Source organism: Vipera ursinii (genome assembly GCF_947247035.1).
Source record: "Vipera ursinii genome assembly, chromosome: 7".
NCBI lineage: Eukaryota > Metazoa > Chordata > Lepidosauria > Squamata > Viperidae > Vipera > Vipera ursinii.
In genome coordinates, this window is record NC_139521.1 from 74,308,440 (window position 1) to 74,327,537 (window position 19,098).

Below are 19,098 nucleotides of genomic sequence, written 5' to 3' on the forward strand. Positions count from 1 at the left end.
TGACATTCAAGGGTTAGCTGCCAGAATAACTAGCTTGACTCCACAGCAAAGTGACTCTTATTACTTCACAGAACTTCCTCTTTTGAGTGTTTTAATTTTCAAATCCTTATTTGGGGGGAATTTGCCCAAACCCATTTCCTGCCTACGCGTCTTGGCCACCTCTCCCTGAACGAAAACATGCGAACTTCTTTTTGCAGGCCAACGAAAATCAAAATATGTCAGAAGGGAAGTCCTGGTTTACAAAACTGCAGAAATGTTTTCAGCATCTTAGTTAAAAACAAAAAAAAAAAAAAACAACCAGGAAGTTGCAAGGATTGAAGACACAGTGCAGCTCAAATCACCGCAACATGCTACGACTTACAGCAACTCGTTTAGGGACTGTTGAAAGTTACAACAAGTGAAATAAGTGACTTATGACCCGTTTTTCACACGATCGGTGCAGCATCTCCTTGCTCACGTGATCAAAATTCAGAGGCTTGGCAACTGGCATGTACTTACGACGGTTGCAGTGTCCCGGAGTCGCGTGATCACTTTTTGCGACCTTCTGACAAGCCAAGTCAATGGGGAAGCCAGCTTCATTTGACCACCACATTACTAAATTAACAGCTGCAGTGGTGCACCTAACCATTGTGGCAAGAAACGTCGTAAAATGGGTCAAAATCCACTTAACGAACGTTCGCTCGCCCCTGAACTATAGCAAAACAAAGTCTGGTGTTTCTCTGAAAAATTGCTACTCAAATAATTTCCAAATTTTAAATTTTAGAACGTGTTTTATTGCTTGGGCTACTTGATTTAATTTATTTTAATTTTTGTATATTATGTGCTGTATATTGTGTTTTAATTGCCCTGTACACCGCCCCGAGTCCTTCGGGAGAGGGGCGGTATATAAATCCAATAAAATAAAATAAAATAAAATATAAATCTGAAGCATTGGAGTCTTGCTCCCCACCCACCCAAAATTTATCTACACAACAGCTTGTTGTCACAAGCAAAAATTAATCTGGAAATTAAACTGGGAGGAACGAAGTAACGACACTTTTTTTTTTCAACCAATAACTTTTAATCAGCACGTGAAAGAGTTTGGTGATCAGGTGTACAGGAAAGAATGGGAGGGAACTCTAGCAGGATATTTTTTTTTCAAGGGATCTATAATTTTGCCAGGGACTCTATAATTCTAGAGCTCAGCGTAGTGTTAAGCAAATAAAAATGAAGATTTTGAACGTATTTTTCTACGCAACGCTCCTTATTTATCTGGGGATGTTTCTGGGTCTTTGAAAATTATTTTCTTCATTCGTTCTTTCTGCTGGCTAATGGCCACACGCAAGCTGATTCGATTCGGGAGTCTCCATGGTTTAATTTTCCCCAACCGAAAGAAATAATGTCAAGGAACTTGGAACTTGGTTTGACAAACTATCAGTAGTAGATAGAAAACATTAATCATTGACCATAATCAGTATGAGTCAACACATGTATGCGAGTCAGGTGAATGGACACACCCTGATTAATTCCTGGGCAGATGGAGTTTAGAGAGATACACACAACACACCGAATCAGTTTTTCTTAAACCTGGCAACTTTAAGACACGTGGCACTCCGTTCCCAGAATCCCCTAGCCAGCATGCTTCTTGTTTCCAAGGAAAACTTGCTCATTAAGCAGGCAAGAAACTCAGCCTTTATGTCCCCCCCTGATTCTTAGTAGGATGGAAAGAGGGCCCTTGTGGGTGCCAGGCAGTCCTCGACTTATAACCGTTTAACCAAGCAGACTCATCCCAGCCCTTCATTACAGTTGTAAATTGAGGATTCCCTGCCATTTAATGGCTGGGAACAAATGACTTTCCAAAGATTGCACACCTTCATCTCCTCTGCAGGGAAAAAAAATCCACCAAAAACAACCCAACCCAGAACGAAGAAATTCCGTTTCCACTGAGATCAATGGATAAAATTCCCGAAGACGGCAATCCGAGTTACAGGCTTTTCCTGTAATAAGCACTGGTCTACAACAATGGTGGGATTCAAATAGGGGGACAACCGGTTCTCTGCGCGTATGCCGCTTCCGGAAGTCCTATGCTGGGCCCGAGCAGGAAAAAAAAAAGCTACCAGTTTATTTATTTATTTAATTTTAATTCCATTTATATCCCGCCCTTCTCCGAAGACTCAGGGCGGCTTACAAGCTTAGCAGTAGCCTTTATTCTATGTATATGCCTGCTTATTAGGGCTTTCACACACACCCCAAGCGGCATTATTACAAAGTCAGCTTAATTGCCCCCAACAATCTGGGTCCTCATTTTACCTACCTGGGAAGGATGGAAGGCTGAGTCAACCTTGAGCCTGGTGGGACTCGAACCTGCACTAATTGCAGGCAGCTGGTGTTACTTAAGGAGGCATTAGCCCACTGCTCCACCAAGGCTCTTGGCTGAATGGGTACGAACCGGCTGAATCCCACCACTGGTCTACAAAGAGAAAGCCTCGGAGATGAAAGCTTAATTTTACCAGAATTGGGTCACTAATAAAAGGAAAAATTAAGTCCTGAGTATTAACTGGCTCCAGTTTCCAAGATACAGCTTCAGCTCAAAATTGCGTCAAAATAATTCATAATTACGAGAGAGGGAGATGGGATTATGCTCCATAGCTTTTCTGCAAAAAGTGATACAGCAATGAGAATGGTGTCACACCAGTCATTATAAATTTTTCTTTTTATTGGTATCAATAACGTAACTTTCCACTGATTGGTGTTTGACATCATTTATTCGTTGACAGCATTCTGCAACTGGAGCCCAGCAATTCTGCCTTATTCTTACGCAATTCCAAATCCCTGACCAGGTTGTTTAGTTCAGGGGTCCCCAACCTTTTTGGGTTGGCGGTCCAGTGGGAAAGGGGGGGGCAGGCACCTTTATGCGCGCATGCGCACCCACGCAAATGCGGCTGCACGCGTGCGAACGGGGACGTTAGCATGCATACCCTGCAAATGGGGTTGCTAGCACCGGTGCACCGTGCGCGGCTCGGCTAGCGCCAGCACATAGCTCAACTAGCACTGGCACACGACTCAGCTAGCACCGGCACGCAGCTTGCAGCCCGACTAGCACCGGTGAGACTCAGCTAGCGCTGGCAAAAGCCTTCCACCTCAGCTAGAGCCGGCACACTGCTCACAGCTCGTCTAGTGCAAGGCTCGAGGCTCAGCTACCGCTGGCGCAAGGGTGTGTGTGAGCATGCATGCATGCTTGGGCATGCACACTCTACAAATGGGGTTGCTAGCACCTGTGTGCAGCATGCAGCTTGCTAGTGCCAGCATGCAGCTCAGTCTGATTAGCACCGGCGAGGCTATTGCCTCGGCTAGCGCAGCGCACAGCTCGGCTAGCGTCAGTGAAAGGCTTGTGGCTCGGCTAGCACGGGCACGCAGCTCAGAGCTCAGCTTGTGCAATACTCGAGGCTCACCTACCGTTGGCGCAAGGGGGCGGTGAGCGCATGCATATGCATGCGTGCACTGGCCAGCCACTCACGCAGCTCAGTGGCCAAGAGGCCACAGCCCGGTAGTGGGCCGCGGCCGATAAGTTGGAGACCTCTCGTTTAGCTGACTCTGTGAAATTAGATGTAGTTCAGCAGGAGTCTACAATGGGCTAAAGTTTGGATCCGCTGACATCAATGGCCCCAGATCGGCTCCATCCTGCTCGTCTTTACCATCATGTGAGTCTAGGGAACAGGATCCTGGTGGATCTGGAATTGGCAAGTCCTCACCATAAGGGGAACAGGACGCAGCGGACATTCCACAGTCCACTTCCTTCTTTCCCAAGATCCCTTTTGCAAATGGGGGAAGCATGCAAAAAAATAGCAGTCGCTACTATGATTTGCGGTGTGTGTGTGTGTGTGTTCCCCTGCACACCATTGGGACTGCGAAAGGCAAAGAGCTTTTTCTTCTCGTTCAGCCCCGACGATAATTCGCACACGTAATGCGACAATAATGAGGGGCTCAACTCTTTGCATCCAAAATATAGGTGGTGTGCCTTTTTTTTTTTTTTTCCAACCACTGCCGTCGTACTGCACTTTTGGGATGCAAATGTAACTTTGCCGGAAGTGCGGCAGAAGGTTGTCTGCGTTGTTTACACAGCTTTGTGGCATCGTGGCTTTTGAGGGAAAATATCACCCAACTGTTCCCAGGAAACGTTAGGCAACGGCACTTTCGCAAGCCACCAGATGTAACCGTATGGTGCTTAGATCTGACCAGGACAAATGTACCTTGCAATAAAAGAATAAGTTACAGCTAGGTAACCATCTTAAGTCTCAAAAGTGAAGATAAATTTATACACTTCCCTGTAGTATCATTTTGACTGTTCTACCGTACTTTGTTGAGATGTTAAGAGGCATCCTGACCAGCAGACACATCCCTCCCTTGTGGGCAAATAGATTCACCCGTCTATAAATCTTTACCGTGAAACATCTTGAAAACTTTAGCCAACCAGCACTTTGTCACCTGTTTTCTAACTCGTCTCATCAAAATAACGTAAGGATTAACACATTTTATCTCCGAGGTCAATCCATCCCCCAAATTCGTAGACCGGTGAAATTGAAGGACGAACTTCCTTTTTGATTTTGAACGCCCGGTTCTCTCCTTCTTTCCAAGAAATGGACAAAGGAAAGAAAAAGGGTTCACAAAGACGTCGTTGGGAGACCACTGCTTTCCCCTAAATTCCATGAAGCCGATGTTAATTGTGGAAAACTTCCAGACCTGGAGAACGGGTCGCTGGTTTCTAACGATTCAGCAACGACGTCTTGCATATTCATATTTAGTCTCCCAACTAAAGATGACATTTGCTTCTTCTTTTCTAAGCCACGATCCAAAAGATCTACCTGTTGGAACCATGTCAGCCGGCGTATTCTTTGCGATGTGACTTTTTTAAAAAAATATTTAAAAATAAAAATGAAAAAACCCACCGACATTCCGCCATTTCCTTTGCTAGCTTTGTGGAAGCGAGCTGTCCAGATTTTGCTTTTCTGGTGATTTTTCAGAATTAAGTCTGAGCCGCTTGGCTATTTGGGGGAAGCAGGCCGCCGAACTGACCGATCTGAAATATCCTGGGTCAAAAAACGTCACTGGTGACCCCCGAAGCAGACTAGAGGAAATTAAGCAAGGCTTGTGTCAACGCTGCCAACGCCGGATGTTTTTGCACCGACGATAGATGGAAATGTAGCCATCTTTTTCCCTTTCGCTTTAAGAGTTAGATGATGTTGGGAGGTGGGGAAATGTGAATGAGAGTCCAGCTAGTCATAACAACACTAAACCTAGCGTGAGAATCAAGGTTACTGAGCCCAGAGCTGATAAAGAATTGGAGGGCTGGAGAGGAAGCCTGCGCTTCAAGCTAATTGGGGAATGTGATTTATGACTTGTTAATTGGTGGAGGGAATTATGCTTTGATACTAGGTCCCAAAGGGAGGGGAATTCGGCTTTTGGCTTCAATTATGTAAGTGCCGCTGTTCTGCCATTCGAACAAAAGATCCTCTAAGGTAAACAATGCCTCGAAGTTCTTTTGAAGAGTTTCATCTGTCGGAACCATGACAGCTTGTTTTTGAGGATACAGTTCGGCACTGCTAGGAGCGTCACGCACCAGTGGCAGAAAGCAATCTAAAGTAAGCACGTCCCTACTGCTTCCCTTCTGTTGAGTTATCAAGCATTGGTAGGAAGAGACGGTGGCTGGACATGAATTTCAGCCGGTCCACAACTGCTCGGCGACTCCAGTGTCTTTTATTTCTTCTTATACAGCGCAAAAGCCGCAGCTGCCAAAGCTGCCAGAACAAACCCGGCAAAAAGCAGCCGAAAATTGTCTGAACAATCCTCAGGTTCAACCTCGGCTTTCTCGTCTGGGAGAGAAGGGCCAGCCTGGCCCTTGGCTTCGTTCTTTGGCTGACCACCGGATGCTGAATCTGGGGGGCCCCTGGGAGATGGCCGCGAGGAGGCCACATCCAAAGGAACCCCCATCAGATCCACACTTCGATTCTCTTCCACTCGCACGTGGTGGCTCCTGAGGGACGTGTCTTCTTCACCAGGGTCCACCTCGGCTGGAAGGGAAGCATCAAATGGCCCGCTCGCCTGGCTTCTTCCCCAAAGGGTACTGGTGGCCGAACTGCCGTCTGAGCTGCTGTTACTCAGCAAAATGGGGTCGCTGTCGCTCGCGCTCCCCAAAATGGAGTCGCTGTTCTTGCTCATGCGTATTCTTTCTGAGGAGCCAGAATACAAGTTGCTGGGCTCTCCAGTGTCATCTAAGCGGAGTTTGCTGGACTCCAAAGTATGTTCTGAAGACAGAACGCCTGGCTTGGAAGGCATATCGTCCTCACTCCGGTTGCTGTGAAAGATGTGACTGTCTCTCTGACGATCCCGGATAGCTGACGGCCGACTCTCTATCCCCTACAGGGAACAGAAAAAAGAGGTAAAGCAAAGGTCCCTGTTCATTGTCTAAGGCAGGGCTGGGCAACCTTAAACACTCAAAAGAGACACTTGGACCCGTTTCCCACAGGAAAAAAAAACCAGACACTGGGAGCCGCAAAACTCACCCCCGCGTAAGCGGGGGAACTTGAGGGAAGAGTTTAATTAAAAAGAAATAGAGGCTGCTGTGCATGAGCTCTCTCTCTCTCTCCCTCTCTCCGATCTGCTCACCTGTCAAGCTGGTTTCACGCTGTTCTGGACAAGCTGACACACATTCCTATTGGGCTGGCTCTCCTGCCGTGCTTTCTGCTGCTTCCTGTGGAGATGCAGCAAAGGCAGGAGCCCCGCCCAATAAGCTTGTCAGCTTCTTGGAGAACAGCGTGAGTTACAGACAGAGAGAGAGAGAGAAAGAGAGAGAAGGGAAGCACAAGTGCCCCTCTCTGTCTCTGCAAATGGCTGGTAGCCGCAGAAGGCTGAAAGAGCCGCATGCGGCTCCAGAGCCGCAGGTTGCTGACCCGTGGTCTAAGTGGAGATTTTATTTTTATTTTTCCCCCAGTCATCCAACTCACGGTGGTCCCCAAGGTGCTTTTTCAAAAGGCGACTGGACTTTCTTTTGTTTTTCCTTGAAGACGTTTCGCTTCCCGCCCAAGAAGCTTCTTCGGTTCTGACTGAACAGAGAAGGATGGAAGTCTGGTGGCAAGGAATATCAATCCTTGAACCCTCCGCCGTTCAGTCTGGACCGAAGAAGCTTCTTGGGCGGAAAGCAAAAAGTCTTCCGGGAAAAACAAAAGAAAGTCCACTCGCCTCTTGAAAAAGCACCTTACAGGATCGTTGCAACAAGATAAGGGAGTTCTTCGCCAACGCCCAAGCTCCCAGAGGAAAAAGGGGGAGAGAAATCTAATAAATAAATAAGGCTATCTGAGGAAAGATCCACAATGTGCTAGAAGCGCCTGAGGCAATGTTAACCAGCACAGTAAGTGGGCCGTAAATATTAAGCAGTTTGGTTTAGTGGTTAAAGTGCCGCTTTAGAAAGCAGGACATGGTGAGTTGTAGTCCCGCCTTAAGCATAAAAGCCGGGTGGGTGACTCTGGGCCAATCATCAGGAGATGGTGATTTCTAGTCCCACCTTAAAGGCATGAAATCCAGCTGGGTGACTCTATGCCAGGGGTAGGCAAACTTGGCTGTTTTATGACTTGTGGACTTCAACTCCCAGAATTCCTGAGCCAGCATGGGGGAACGATGGCCCCTTCGTGACTCGCGGACTTCCAGAATTCCTGAGCCACTATGGCTCAGCATGGAAACCTCTCCCTTTCTCCTCAGAGTGGCTGGCTCAGGAATTCTGGGAGCTGAAGTCCACAAGTCATAAAAGAGCCAAGGTTGCCTACCCCTGGCCTAGGCTGCTTTATGACTTGTGGACTTCAACTCCCAAAATTCCTGAGCCAGCCATGCTGAGGGGAAAGGGAGAGGCTTCCAAGCTGAGCCGTGCTGGCTTAGGAATTCTGGGAGTTGAAGTCCATGAGTCATAAAAGAGCCAAGGTTGCCTACCCCTGGCCTAGGCCGCTTTATGACTTGTGGACTTCAACTCCCAGAATTCCTGAGCCAGCCATGCTGAGGGGAAAGGGAGAAGTTTCCAAGCTGAGCCATACTGGCTCAGGAATTCTGGGAACTGAAGTCCACAAGTCATAAGAGAGCCAAGGTTGCCTACCCCAGCTCTATGCCAATCACCAGAAGATGGAGAGTTCTAGTCCCACCTTAGGCATGAAAGCCAGCTGGGTGACTTTGGACCAAGCTCTAAGGGATGGTGATTCTTAGTCCCGCCTAAAGATCTAAAAGCTGGCTGGGCTAACCACCAGGAGACAGCGAGTTTTAGGATCTCGTTTTGCAACCGGCGTTAAGTGGATCACTGCAACCATTAAGCCGGTTCGACTTTTGCCATTGACTCGGCTGACTGGAAGCTGGCTGAAAAGATTGCCCAGGATGATCACGTAACTCCAGAATGCTGCAACTGTCGCCAATACTTGCTGGTTGCCAAGCGTCCCAATTTTGACGTGACCATGGAGATGTTACATAGGTACAAATGCCAAGACCAGCCAGAAGTCCCCTTTTTCAGAGCTGTTGTAACTCTCAACCGTCGCTAAAGAAACGGTTGTAAGTTGAGAACTACTTGTAGCTTCCTACATCCTTCTCTGGACCTTCCTGCGGATGTCCCCTTGCTGTTCTCCTGGGGCACCATTAGTGCCCAACGTCCCCCGTTTCTTCCTCTCCAACCTACCGCCTCAGGCCGCCCTGCCACGGCGCTTGTGATGGTGGTTTGAGCCCCAAATCCTTTCTCTTCCACAGGAAGCTTAATGTCCTCTCTCTTGCCTCCAGCTGAAAGCCCCATGCCAGGCTTCGGTGGCTTTCTTTCGACGGAAGAGGAACCGTCCAAATCGGAAGGCGGAAGACGAATCGGACTTTCGGACACAGGGCTGGGGACCGGACGGCGAGGCTTGGCTCCCGTTTGGGTAAAGGACGGCTGGGTGCCGTTCGCTGGAGAGCTGCGAGACGAAGGATCCACGAAGAGTCGCGTCTGGTCTACTGCTGACGTAGAGGAAGCTGCAGAGAAACAATAGGGCAACACGATTTATTTAACACACCAGTTGCACACTACACACTATGCATTTTCTGAGCATTCAAGAGCCGCGCCCTCCCCCTTTGGGAGCGCATCACGAAACACCAAATACGAAGCACAGCACTACATTGAGCGCAAATAACCAGAAGGGGGTCCCCCCGACCTACAACCCTTCCTTTAGCGGCCGTTCGAAGTTACAACGGCAGTCACAAAAATGACTTAGGAGCATTTTTCACACTTACGACCGTTGTAGCATCCCCACAGATCAAAAACGGGATGCTTGGCAACCGGCATGTATGTGCGACGGTTGTAGCATCCCGGGGTCCCAGCTGGCTTCTGACCATCAAAGTCAATGGGGGGGGGGAAGCCGGGTTTCGCTTAACGACCGCCCGATTCGCAACAACAACCACGGAATAAACAGTAGTAAAACTGGGCCCAGCTTACTTATAAGTACGGCCCGGCTTAGAGACTGAAATTCTAGTCTCAATTATGGCCGTACGTTGAGGACGGCCTGCAAAAACTTGCAAGCATGTAGGGGAGTTGAAGTCCACAAGTCATAAAAGAGCCAAGTTTGAAGACCCCTGGTCTATGTGAACATCCCCTTTGGGGGTTCGCGCCCAGTTTTTCACCTGGCAGATTTTTCTCCAGGCGACTGTCCACAACCAGCGGCTTTTCCTGCTTCGCATCTCCTCGGAGAGCGTGGACCTTGCGTTCCGCCCCCAAATCCTCTCTCTGAACAGGCAAAGGGAACAAGACACTGTCGCTCGAATAATAATCCTCTTCTGGCTGATTACCAGACGTGCCAGTGGGCAACGGTGAAACTCTCCCGCTATCATGTGGGTGGGGCACATTCCCAAAACGCCCGTTTTTCACCGTCACCGGGCGGTGTTGGCGCCCGTCCCACTTCTGCTGCACGGGACCCCCCGCAGCTGAGGTTGGCGTGGTCGGGGGGAGAAGCGGCCTCTCTTCCACGAAACCTGGGATCGGAAGAGCCTCATTTTTACTATACGGATTTAGAGACTCGGTGGCACTGTCCCTTCCGGCGGCCGCTCCAATGTTAGATGCCGAATGGCCGTCGTCGGAAGTAGAGGAAAAACCCGGCTCTCCTTTGTCTGTGCTCTGCAAAGGAGGAGGGAATGAATGCTAATTTTATGTTAATTTTATAGATTGCCTCTGTGTGTGTGTGTGTGTGTGTGTGTGTGTGTTTGTGTGTGTAATTTATATTATATAAAAATATTTATAAAGGTAAAGGTAAAGGTTCCCCCGCACATGCGTGGCTAGTCGTTTCCGACTCTAGGGGCCGGTGCTCATCTCCGTTTCAAAGCCAAAGGGCTGGCGCTCGTCCGAGGACGTCTCTGTGGTCATGTGGCCAGCATGACTACACACCAAAGGCGCACGGAACACTGTTACCTTCCCACCGGAGTGGTCCCTATTTTTCTACTTGCATTTTTATGTGCTTTCGAACTGCTAGGTTGGCAGAAGCTGGGACGAGTAACAGGCGCTCACTCTGCTACGCGGCACTCGGGATTCGACCCGCCAAACTGCCGACCTTCTGATCGACACGCTCAGTGTCCTAACCCACCGAGCCACCGTGTCCCCCTAAAAATATTTATACTGATATTTATTTATATACATTTATATATATTATCTGGCACAGTGACCTAATGATGAAGACATTCGTCTCCCACTCAGAAAGTTGACAGTTCGATCCCAGGCAGCGACAGATGTTTCACAATCAGGGAGCAAAGAGAAAATATCTACTGTGAACTCCCATTGAGGAGTCAGGAAGGGCATCCAGCTAGTAAACGCTCAGCTCCATCTAGCTGTCCCAGCTCTGCCCCAAATTAAGGGATTACAGGGAGTTTTCATACATTGATTATACTGTCTGCCGCCCATCTCTAAGGAAGAGGGGCAGTTAAGAGAAAGGAAATATAAATAAATAAAGGAGGCAAAGCCATAAGCCTGGGACGATCGGATTCCTGCCTCCCACCCTACCATGACCGAGGCACAGAATTGGCAACGAGAAATAGACAGTCTGGTCCAGTGGTAAAGGCACCAGGCTACAAAGTGGGAGACGGTTGAGTTCTAGTCCCGTCTTAGGCAACAAAGCTGGCTGGGGTGACTTTGGGCCAATCGCCAGGAGACGGTGAGTTCTAGTCTCGCCTTAGCCATGAAAACTGGCTAGATTACTTTGAGCTGCATTTCTTTTCTTTTTTTTCCTCTCTCTCTCTCTTATTTCAACCCACCTCACAGGGTTATTGTTGTAGGAAAAACAGGAGGAGGAATGTTGTGTTGGATATGTTTGTTGCCTTGAGTTATTGGTAAAAATAATGAAGGCAGGAAATATATATACATGTGTGTGTGTGTGTGTGTGTGTGTGTGTGTGTGTGTATGTATGTATGTGTGTGTGTATATATATGTGTGCACACACACACACACACACGTTTGCTGCCTTGAGTTATTGGTAAAAATGAAGGCAGAAAATATATATACCTATGTGTGTGTATATGTGTGTGTATATGTGTGTGTACACACACACACGTTTGCTGCCTTGAGTTATTAGTAAAAATAATGAAGGCAGAATACACACACAGAGAGACACAGAAAATGAAGAAAAAAATTAAAATTAAAATATATTAAATATAAAATAAAATAATGAAATGAAATGAAACAAAAATAAAAATAAAATAAAATGTACACATACCTCAGGATGTACCGCTAACTTGCTCTTTTCGGCTGGATGGCTGTTTTCTTGAACGGGAATCTGGTAATCCCCCGTATCCTGGGGGGGCGGATTGGCAGGTGAAGCGGCCAATTGTGAGGGAAAGAAAGGACGGGCTTGGGCAACAAACCCGCACGGAGGTGCTGAAGCTGCTGGAGGGGTCCTTTGCGAGGCTGGGGGAGGACGTCATTGCACGCAGGCGGACATTAAATGTGGGGGAGAGAGAGGGAAAGGATAGAGTGTCAGCCGTACTAGGCAGACCAGACAGGAAATTGCCACCAGATAACCTAATTCCACTTTACAGGCAGTCCTCGACTTATAACCATTCCGTTTAGCGACCATTCAAACTTACAACAGTTAAAACTATGGGAAAAAATGGCTTAGGATGGTTTTTTCCACACTTACAACCGTTGCAGCATCCTCATGGTCACGTGATCAGAATTCGGCTGCTTAGCAATTGGCTCGTATTTACGAGGGTCGCAGCGTCCCCGGGGGGTCATATGATTCCCCTTTTGCGACCTACTGACGAGCAAAGTCAATGGGGGGGGAGGAGCCGGATTCGCTGAACGACTGTGTGTCTAACTTAACATCTGCAGTGATTCGTTTAACAACGGTGGGAAGAAAGGCCGTAAAAAGGGGGCAAAGCTCCCTTCACCACTGTCTCACTTAGCCAAGAGAAATGTTGGGCTCAATTGTGGTCGTAAGCTGAGGACCACATGTACCGTAAAATTATCCAGCTCAGGGCTATGCTCCCTGTCAGAGCGTGCACAGTCTTATTGCGCTGAGATAACCCAAGAGTAAACACAGTAAACAGTGGTTTGTATTAAATGGTGGTTTATCTTACACTATCTACAATATCATAAACCAGGAACAATGTACATACACGTGCTAATACAGCAGGATCCAACAAACCACAATTACAGCTGGAAATGGAAGAGAGAGTACACAACTGTGGATCCTTCCCTTTTATATACAAAACTCTTAAAGAGACACAAACTCTGCTTGCTCTTAAAGAGACACAGACCCTGCTGAGTCATTCCCATCATTACGTCTTACATTATGTCAGCTGGTTAGCTTTTAAATCATAACCTTGACACTGACCGTAGCCTAGGTAGGCATCCCTTGGTTCTGTCTCCCAAAGTCTTTCCCACATACAAGCATTCCCTGACTTACGACCATTCATTGAACCCACAGCTAACCAAACCTGGCAACATTTGAGACTTGTCGACTTCAACTCCCAGAATCCCTCACTGTGGCCAGCTGAAGAATTCTGGAAGTTGAAGTCCGCAAGTCTTCAAAGTTGCCAAGTTTGGAGAGTCCCCGATTTATCCATCGTTCACAGTTAACAACGGCCCTGAAAAAGGGGGCATGATTGTTTTGCGCCGTTTAGAGCGTGTCCCCACGGTCATGGGGTCAAAATTCAAGAGACTGGCAACCTGCATTGCAGCATCCCGGGGTCACCTGATCCCCTTTTGCGACCTTCAATGGGGGAAGGCAGATTCACTTCACAACTCATTGATCCTCGAAGGACAGAATGTCTCTTAAGGACAGAATCAGCCTAAAACTAAGGAGAAATTTCCCGACAGTGAGAACAATTAACCAGCGGAACTGCCTGCCTCCAGAAGTTGTGGGTGCTCCGACACTGGAGGTTTTTAAGAAGACATCGAACAACCCCCTGTCTGAAATGGTATAGGGTCTCCTGCCTGAACAGGGGGCTGGACTAGAGGATCTCCAAGTTCCTTTCCAACTCTTGTTATTCTTAACAACTGTGGCAAAAAAAGATTGTAAAATGGGGTTCAACTCACTTAACAACTGCCTCACTTAGCAATGGAAATTCCGCTCCCAATTGTGGTCGTAAGTCGAGGACTACCTGTATTGCAGGGCTGGCTACCGGAGAAGACAAATACTTTAGGCAGGGATGAACAAATCCACACTGCACCCAGGCCCTTGATTCTTTATTTGAGACCTCCAAAGTCCTTCCAGACCTTCTTTTTGACGGTGGGGTGGCCTTGGGTGGGTGGGTGATCCCAAGCCTTGCAAAACCTCACAAAGCCCAACCTTTTTGCCCCCCCCCGGAGCCCAAACCACCTGATTTGCAACAGAAGAAAAAAAAACAGCTTACGGAGGAGGTTGGCGTGATACACGCTTTCCAGCTTGTCAGCCAGGTCACCCATGTTTTGCTCGCGGAGAGCCTCCACAAACAGAGGCACCCAGCCTTCCCGGCAGCACAAGCGTTGCAAGAATTCAAACGTGCTCGCGTTGTTTCCCTCGATGGAGCAGGAAGCTCGGATCTTTTGCTATGAAAGAGAAAGAATAAAAAGTAAAATTGGTGTAGGTTCCCCCTGTCCAGTCCTACCGTCTCCACTTCTTCACCGAGGGAGCCAGCATTTGTCCGAAGATACTTCTGTGGGTCATGTCGCCGGCATGACGGTACGCCGAGACTCGCAGAAGGCCATTACCTTCCCACCAAAGCGGAAGGACTTCCGGTTTGCGGAGGTGGCCGCCATGGCCGTCTGGAAGGTGAGCTCCGTCTTCCACGTCCAGTTTCGGTTTGCTGGGGGACCCTGGAAAGGGTTGAAAGTCGCCCTGTAGGGGCGACTAGCAAGGAGGAGATCCCCGTTGGATCATGGGAGGGCGGTAGCCCTTCCGCTTGATCCAGGGCAGCCCTCCAAACCGGGGGACAAAAGACCTGCCAAGTTTGTTCAATTATGTGTACTGTATTCTATAAAAGGTAAGGTAAAGGTAAAGGTTCCCCCGCACATGCGTGCTAGTCGTTTCCGACTCTAGGGGCCGGTGCTCATCTCCGTTTCAAAGCCGAAGAGCCAGCGCTTGTCCGAGGACGTCTCCGTGGTCATGTGGCCGGCACGGAACGCTGTTACCTTCCCACCATAGTGGTCCCTATTTTTCTACTTGCATTTTTACGTGCTTTCAAACTGCTAGGTGGGCAGAAGCTGGGACGAGTAACAGGCGCTCACTCTGTTACGCGGCACTCGGGATTCGATCCACCCAACTGCCGACCTTCTGATCGACAAGCTCAGTGTCCTAACCCACTGAGCCACCGTGTCTATGAAAGGTTATAGCCAAATAACCAGAAAAAGGAAGCACAACTTGCTTAGGTTGATATCAGGTAGCTTTCCTTCATCTGATTGTAGCCAATGAGCACGAGCATTTAGAGAGCCAATCAGGTGTCATCTTGTTTTGGCAATGAGCCAATCGGATCACAGTAGGATCCAGTTATTGATGTCCTGTATTGAAGCTGATGTCCTGTATAGAACACACATTTGTCAGTGTGTTATGTGATCCTTATCAAGTTGGTTGGGGTTTTTTGTGTTCTTTCACTTAGTGAGCTTGTAAAACATAATAAAATTAAAGCAATGGTGCAAAGACTTGACTGGTTGCCCAGAAAGCGATATAAAATAGTATTATTAAGTGAACAAGGCTACAGTTATAAAGAAATTAGAAGAAAAACTGGTGGAAAATTAACCAAAGGTGGCATTTCTAATGTACACTTTTCCCAAAAGGTTTCCACAATTTTGGCCACTACCGTACATAAGCTATCGATGTGAAAACCTCAAAAAATCTTGACCAGCGACACAAATTTTTTGCACAAGGGATCCGTGTGTGTGTGTGTGCACGTGTGAAAGTAATCGTGTAATTACCCTGTCTGTGTCTGTCAAACACCGCAAATGGATCATTTGGCTCACTTGGACGCGATGGAACATGGTTAGATTGCGGTCAACATATCTCTTCACCGCCTCCTCAGCAAATTCGCTTCCCCGGCCAGACATCTTGAGTTAGTAACTAGGAAAAAGAACAGTAATAGCTTAATCTAAGATGACAAGGCAGTTTTCAACTTACAACTGTTCATTTAGGTTTTTAGGTTTAGGTTTTATTGCATTTGTATACCGCCCTTCTCCCGAAGGACTCAGGGCGGTGAACAGGGCATACATAAAAATACAAGATACAAAAATTAAAAAAGAATTAAATAATAGCCCAGTTAAAACAGTCGGTAACAATATACAATATAAAAATCCCCATTAAAAATCCTATTAAGACCCCAACATATACCCATCAGGCCAGGCCAGCTTGTACAAATAGATGGGTCTTCAGACCGCGTCGGAAGGAGCGAAGGTCAGGTGCCGGCAGCTGATTCCATAAAGCCGGAGCGCCCACAGAGAAGGCCCTCCCCCTGGGGGTCACCAGCCGACATTCTCTGACTGGAGGCACCCTGAGGAGGCCCTCTCTGTGGGAACGCACAGGGCGGGGGGAAGTTGACGCCGGCAGCAGGTGGTCCCCGAGGTACTCCGGACCCATGCCATGTAGGGCCTTAAAAACCATTACCAAAACCTTGAATCTCACCCGGAAGACAACTGGTAACCAATGCAGCTCGCGGAGCAAAGGTGTAACATGGGAGTACCGGGAAACTCCCAAGACAACTCTCGCGGCTGCATTCTGTACCAGCTGGAGCCTCCGAGTGGTCTTCAAGGGAAGCCCCATGTAGAGAGCATTGCAGTAGTCCAGACGAGAGGTCACGAGCGCATGAGTGACTGTACACAGGGCATCCTGGTCTAGATAGGGCCGCAACTGGCGCACCAGGCGAACCTGGGTGAAAGCCCCCCTAGTCACAGCCACTATATGATCTTCCAGGGTGAGCCGTGAATCTAGGAGGACTCCCAAGTTGCGAGCCCTATCTACGGGGGGTAAAAGCTTAGTGTTGGATTCAAAGTTACAAGAGGACTGGAAAAAGGGACTGCTGACTATTTTTTACACTTATGACCGTTGCAGCATCCCTGTGGACATATAATCAAAATTTCAGATGCTTGGCAACTGACTCATATTTATGACGGTCGCAGTGTTCCGGGTGATCTTCAGATAGGCAAAGTTAATGGGGAAACCAGATTCCACTGAAATAATGCATCCTGATTAGAAGGTGTTTGTCCCCAAGCAGAATAATATTAGACACGGTTTTCAATGTTACTGACATTTTTTTTAAAAAAAAAAAATTAAATAGCGGCTAGGATTTTTCAGGATGCAGGGGGAAAAAGCCTTTGACAAGCTGGAATGGCTTTTAATGCTTGCAGTTTTTAAGAAAGTGGGTTTGTGATTCACATTTTCTTGCAAGGATTCCTCCTTTATTTTTAGTGGTATTAGAACCTGGATTTAAATTAGCAAAGCAAGAACATTAATTGAAATAATTTCCTGATGACACTGTGCTCACAATTGTTCAACCTAAAATCCAGAACTGATAGCATGTTTTTCCAATTAACAAACTATTCCAAAAATCAGATTTATCTCCAAGAAAGCAAAAACGATTACCCATCGAACTGAAAAAATAAAATAAAAAATAAAATGTGACTTGTTTAGATCTATTTTTTTCTTTCAAAGTTGGCGGCTTTAAGGCAAGTGGACTCACCTCCCAAAATTCCCTAGCCAGCTGTTCAAGGAATTCTGGGAGTCCACGCATCTTAAAAGTTATCTGGTTTCAGAAACACTTGTTTAAGATGGAAAACCTAAATGTCTCTTGGCTAGGAAGAATTCCATTATTAAAAATAAGCATCCTACCAAGAATTTTCTTTTTCAAATGATTATAGTGCAGACAGACAAATATTAGATGAGTGGCATAAACAAGTATTAAAATACGTAAGGTAAAAGGTCAAGGTAAAGGTTCCCCCGCACATGCATGCTAGTCGTTTCCGACTCTAGGGGCCGGTGCTCATCTCCGTTTCAAAGCCGAAGAGCCAGCGCTTGTCCGAGGACGTCTCCGTGATCATGTGGCTGGCATGACTGGACACCAAAGGCGCACAAAACGCTGTTACCTTCCCATCGGAGTGGTCCCTATTTTTCTATTTGCATTTTTTACGTGCTTTCGAACTGCTAGGTTGGCAGAAGCTGGGACGAGTAACAGGCACTCACTCTGCTACGCGGCACTCGGGATTTGACCTGCCAAACTGCCGACCTTCTGAACGACAAGCTCAGCGTCCTAACCCACTGAGCCACCGCGTCCCTTTTAAAATACGTACAGACCTGTAAAGAAATATAATAAAAGCTTAGCAGAAAGTGGGTGTAAAAATGGATATTTAAAGGTTGAAGTCCTCGACCTACGACAACAATGGTGCCCAATATTTCTGTTGCTAAGCAAGATAGTTACGTTTTGCCCCATTTTATCACCTTTCTTTCCACTGCAGTTCTTAAACTACTAAAAAAGTTGTTAAGTGAATCTAACTGACTTTGCTTCTCAGAAGGTCGCAAAAATGTGTGTGTGGGGAGGGTCACACAACCCAGGGACACTGCAACGGTCATAAATACGAACCAGTTGCCATGGGGATGCTGCAGGGTCATTAAGCGTGAAAACTGATCGTTAAGTCAACTTTTTTCAACCCTGTTCTAATTTTGACAGGTCTCTGAACGCATGGCCGTTAAGTCGGAGACTATCTGCATTTATTTTATTTTATTTTATTTATTTTAATTCCATTTACCGTATATACTTGAGTATAAGCCGAATTTTTCAGCCCACTTTTTGGGCTGAAAAATTCCACTTCGGCTTATACTCCAGTCAACAAAAAAACTTACCGAGGACTTGTGCGCGGCCGAGGCTTTGGAGCTTCCGGGATCGCGCTCACCTCTCCCAAGCCACCGCCGTCCGGAGACCTGCCGAAGTTTGGGGAGGTTTGGGGAGGTGCGCGCGCACCTCCCCAAACCTCCCCAAACGAAGCCGGGTCTCCGTTCCTCTGCGCCCTGCCTGCCTGCTTCTTTCCACAGCGGAAAGAAGCAGGCAGGCAGGGGGCGGAGGAACGGAGACCCGGCGACGTTTGGGGAGGTTTGGGCGCCTCTCCAAATATCCCCAAACGTCGCCGGGTCTCCGTTCCTCTGTGCCCTGCCTGCCTGCTTCTTTCCACAGCGGAAAGAAGCAGGCAGGCAGGGGGCGGAGGAACGGAGACCCGGCGACGTTTGGGGAGGTTTGGGCGCCTCTCCAAATATCCCCAAACGTCGCCGGGTCTCCGTTCCTCCGCCCCCTGCCTGCCTGCTTCTTTCCGCTGTGGAAAGAAGCAGGCAGGCAGGGCACAGAGGAACGGAGACCCGGCGACGTTTGGGGATATTTGGAGAGGCGCCCAAACCTCCCCAAACGTCGCCGGGTCTCCGTTCCTCCGCCCCCTGCCTGCCTGCTTCTTTCCGCTGTGGAAAGAAGCAGGCAGGCAGGGCACAGAGGAACGGAGACCCGGCGACGTTTGGGGATATTTGGAGAGGCGCCCAAACCTCCCCAAACGTCGCCGGGTCTCCGTTCCTCCGCCCCCTGCCTGCCTGCTTCTTTCCGCTGTGGAACGAAGCAGCCTGAACGAAGCAGGCTGCTTCTTTC

The 19,098-nt window shown here is 48.0% G+C and overlaps 1 protein-coding gene across 1 annotated transcript; it reads right to left on the reverse strand.

The window, feature by feature from the left end:
- Positions 1-1,052: 1,052 nt before the first annotated feature.
- Positions 1,053-15,547, reverse strand: MAVS (mitochondrial antiviral signaling protein). The gene is made up of 6 exons (XM_083367154.1): positions 15,404-15,547; positions 13,867-14,041; positions 11,727-11,917; positions 9,652-10,141; positions 8,684-9,006; positions 1,053-6,393 (listed from the first exon to the last, which is right to left on the reverse strand). The coding sequence occupies exons 1-6, from the start codon at positions 15,530-15,532 to the stop codon at positions 5,734-5,736; spliced, it is 1,968 nt and encodes a 655-aa protein (XP_083223280.1). The 5' UTR covers positions 15,533-15,547; the 3' UTR covers positions 1,053-5,733.
- Positions 15,548-19,098: the final 3,551 nt, after the last annotated feature.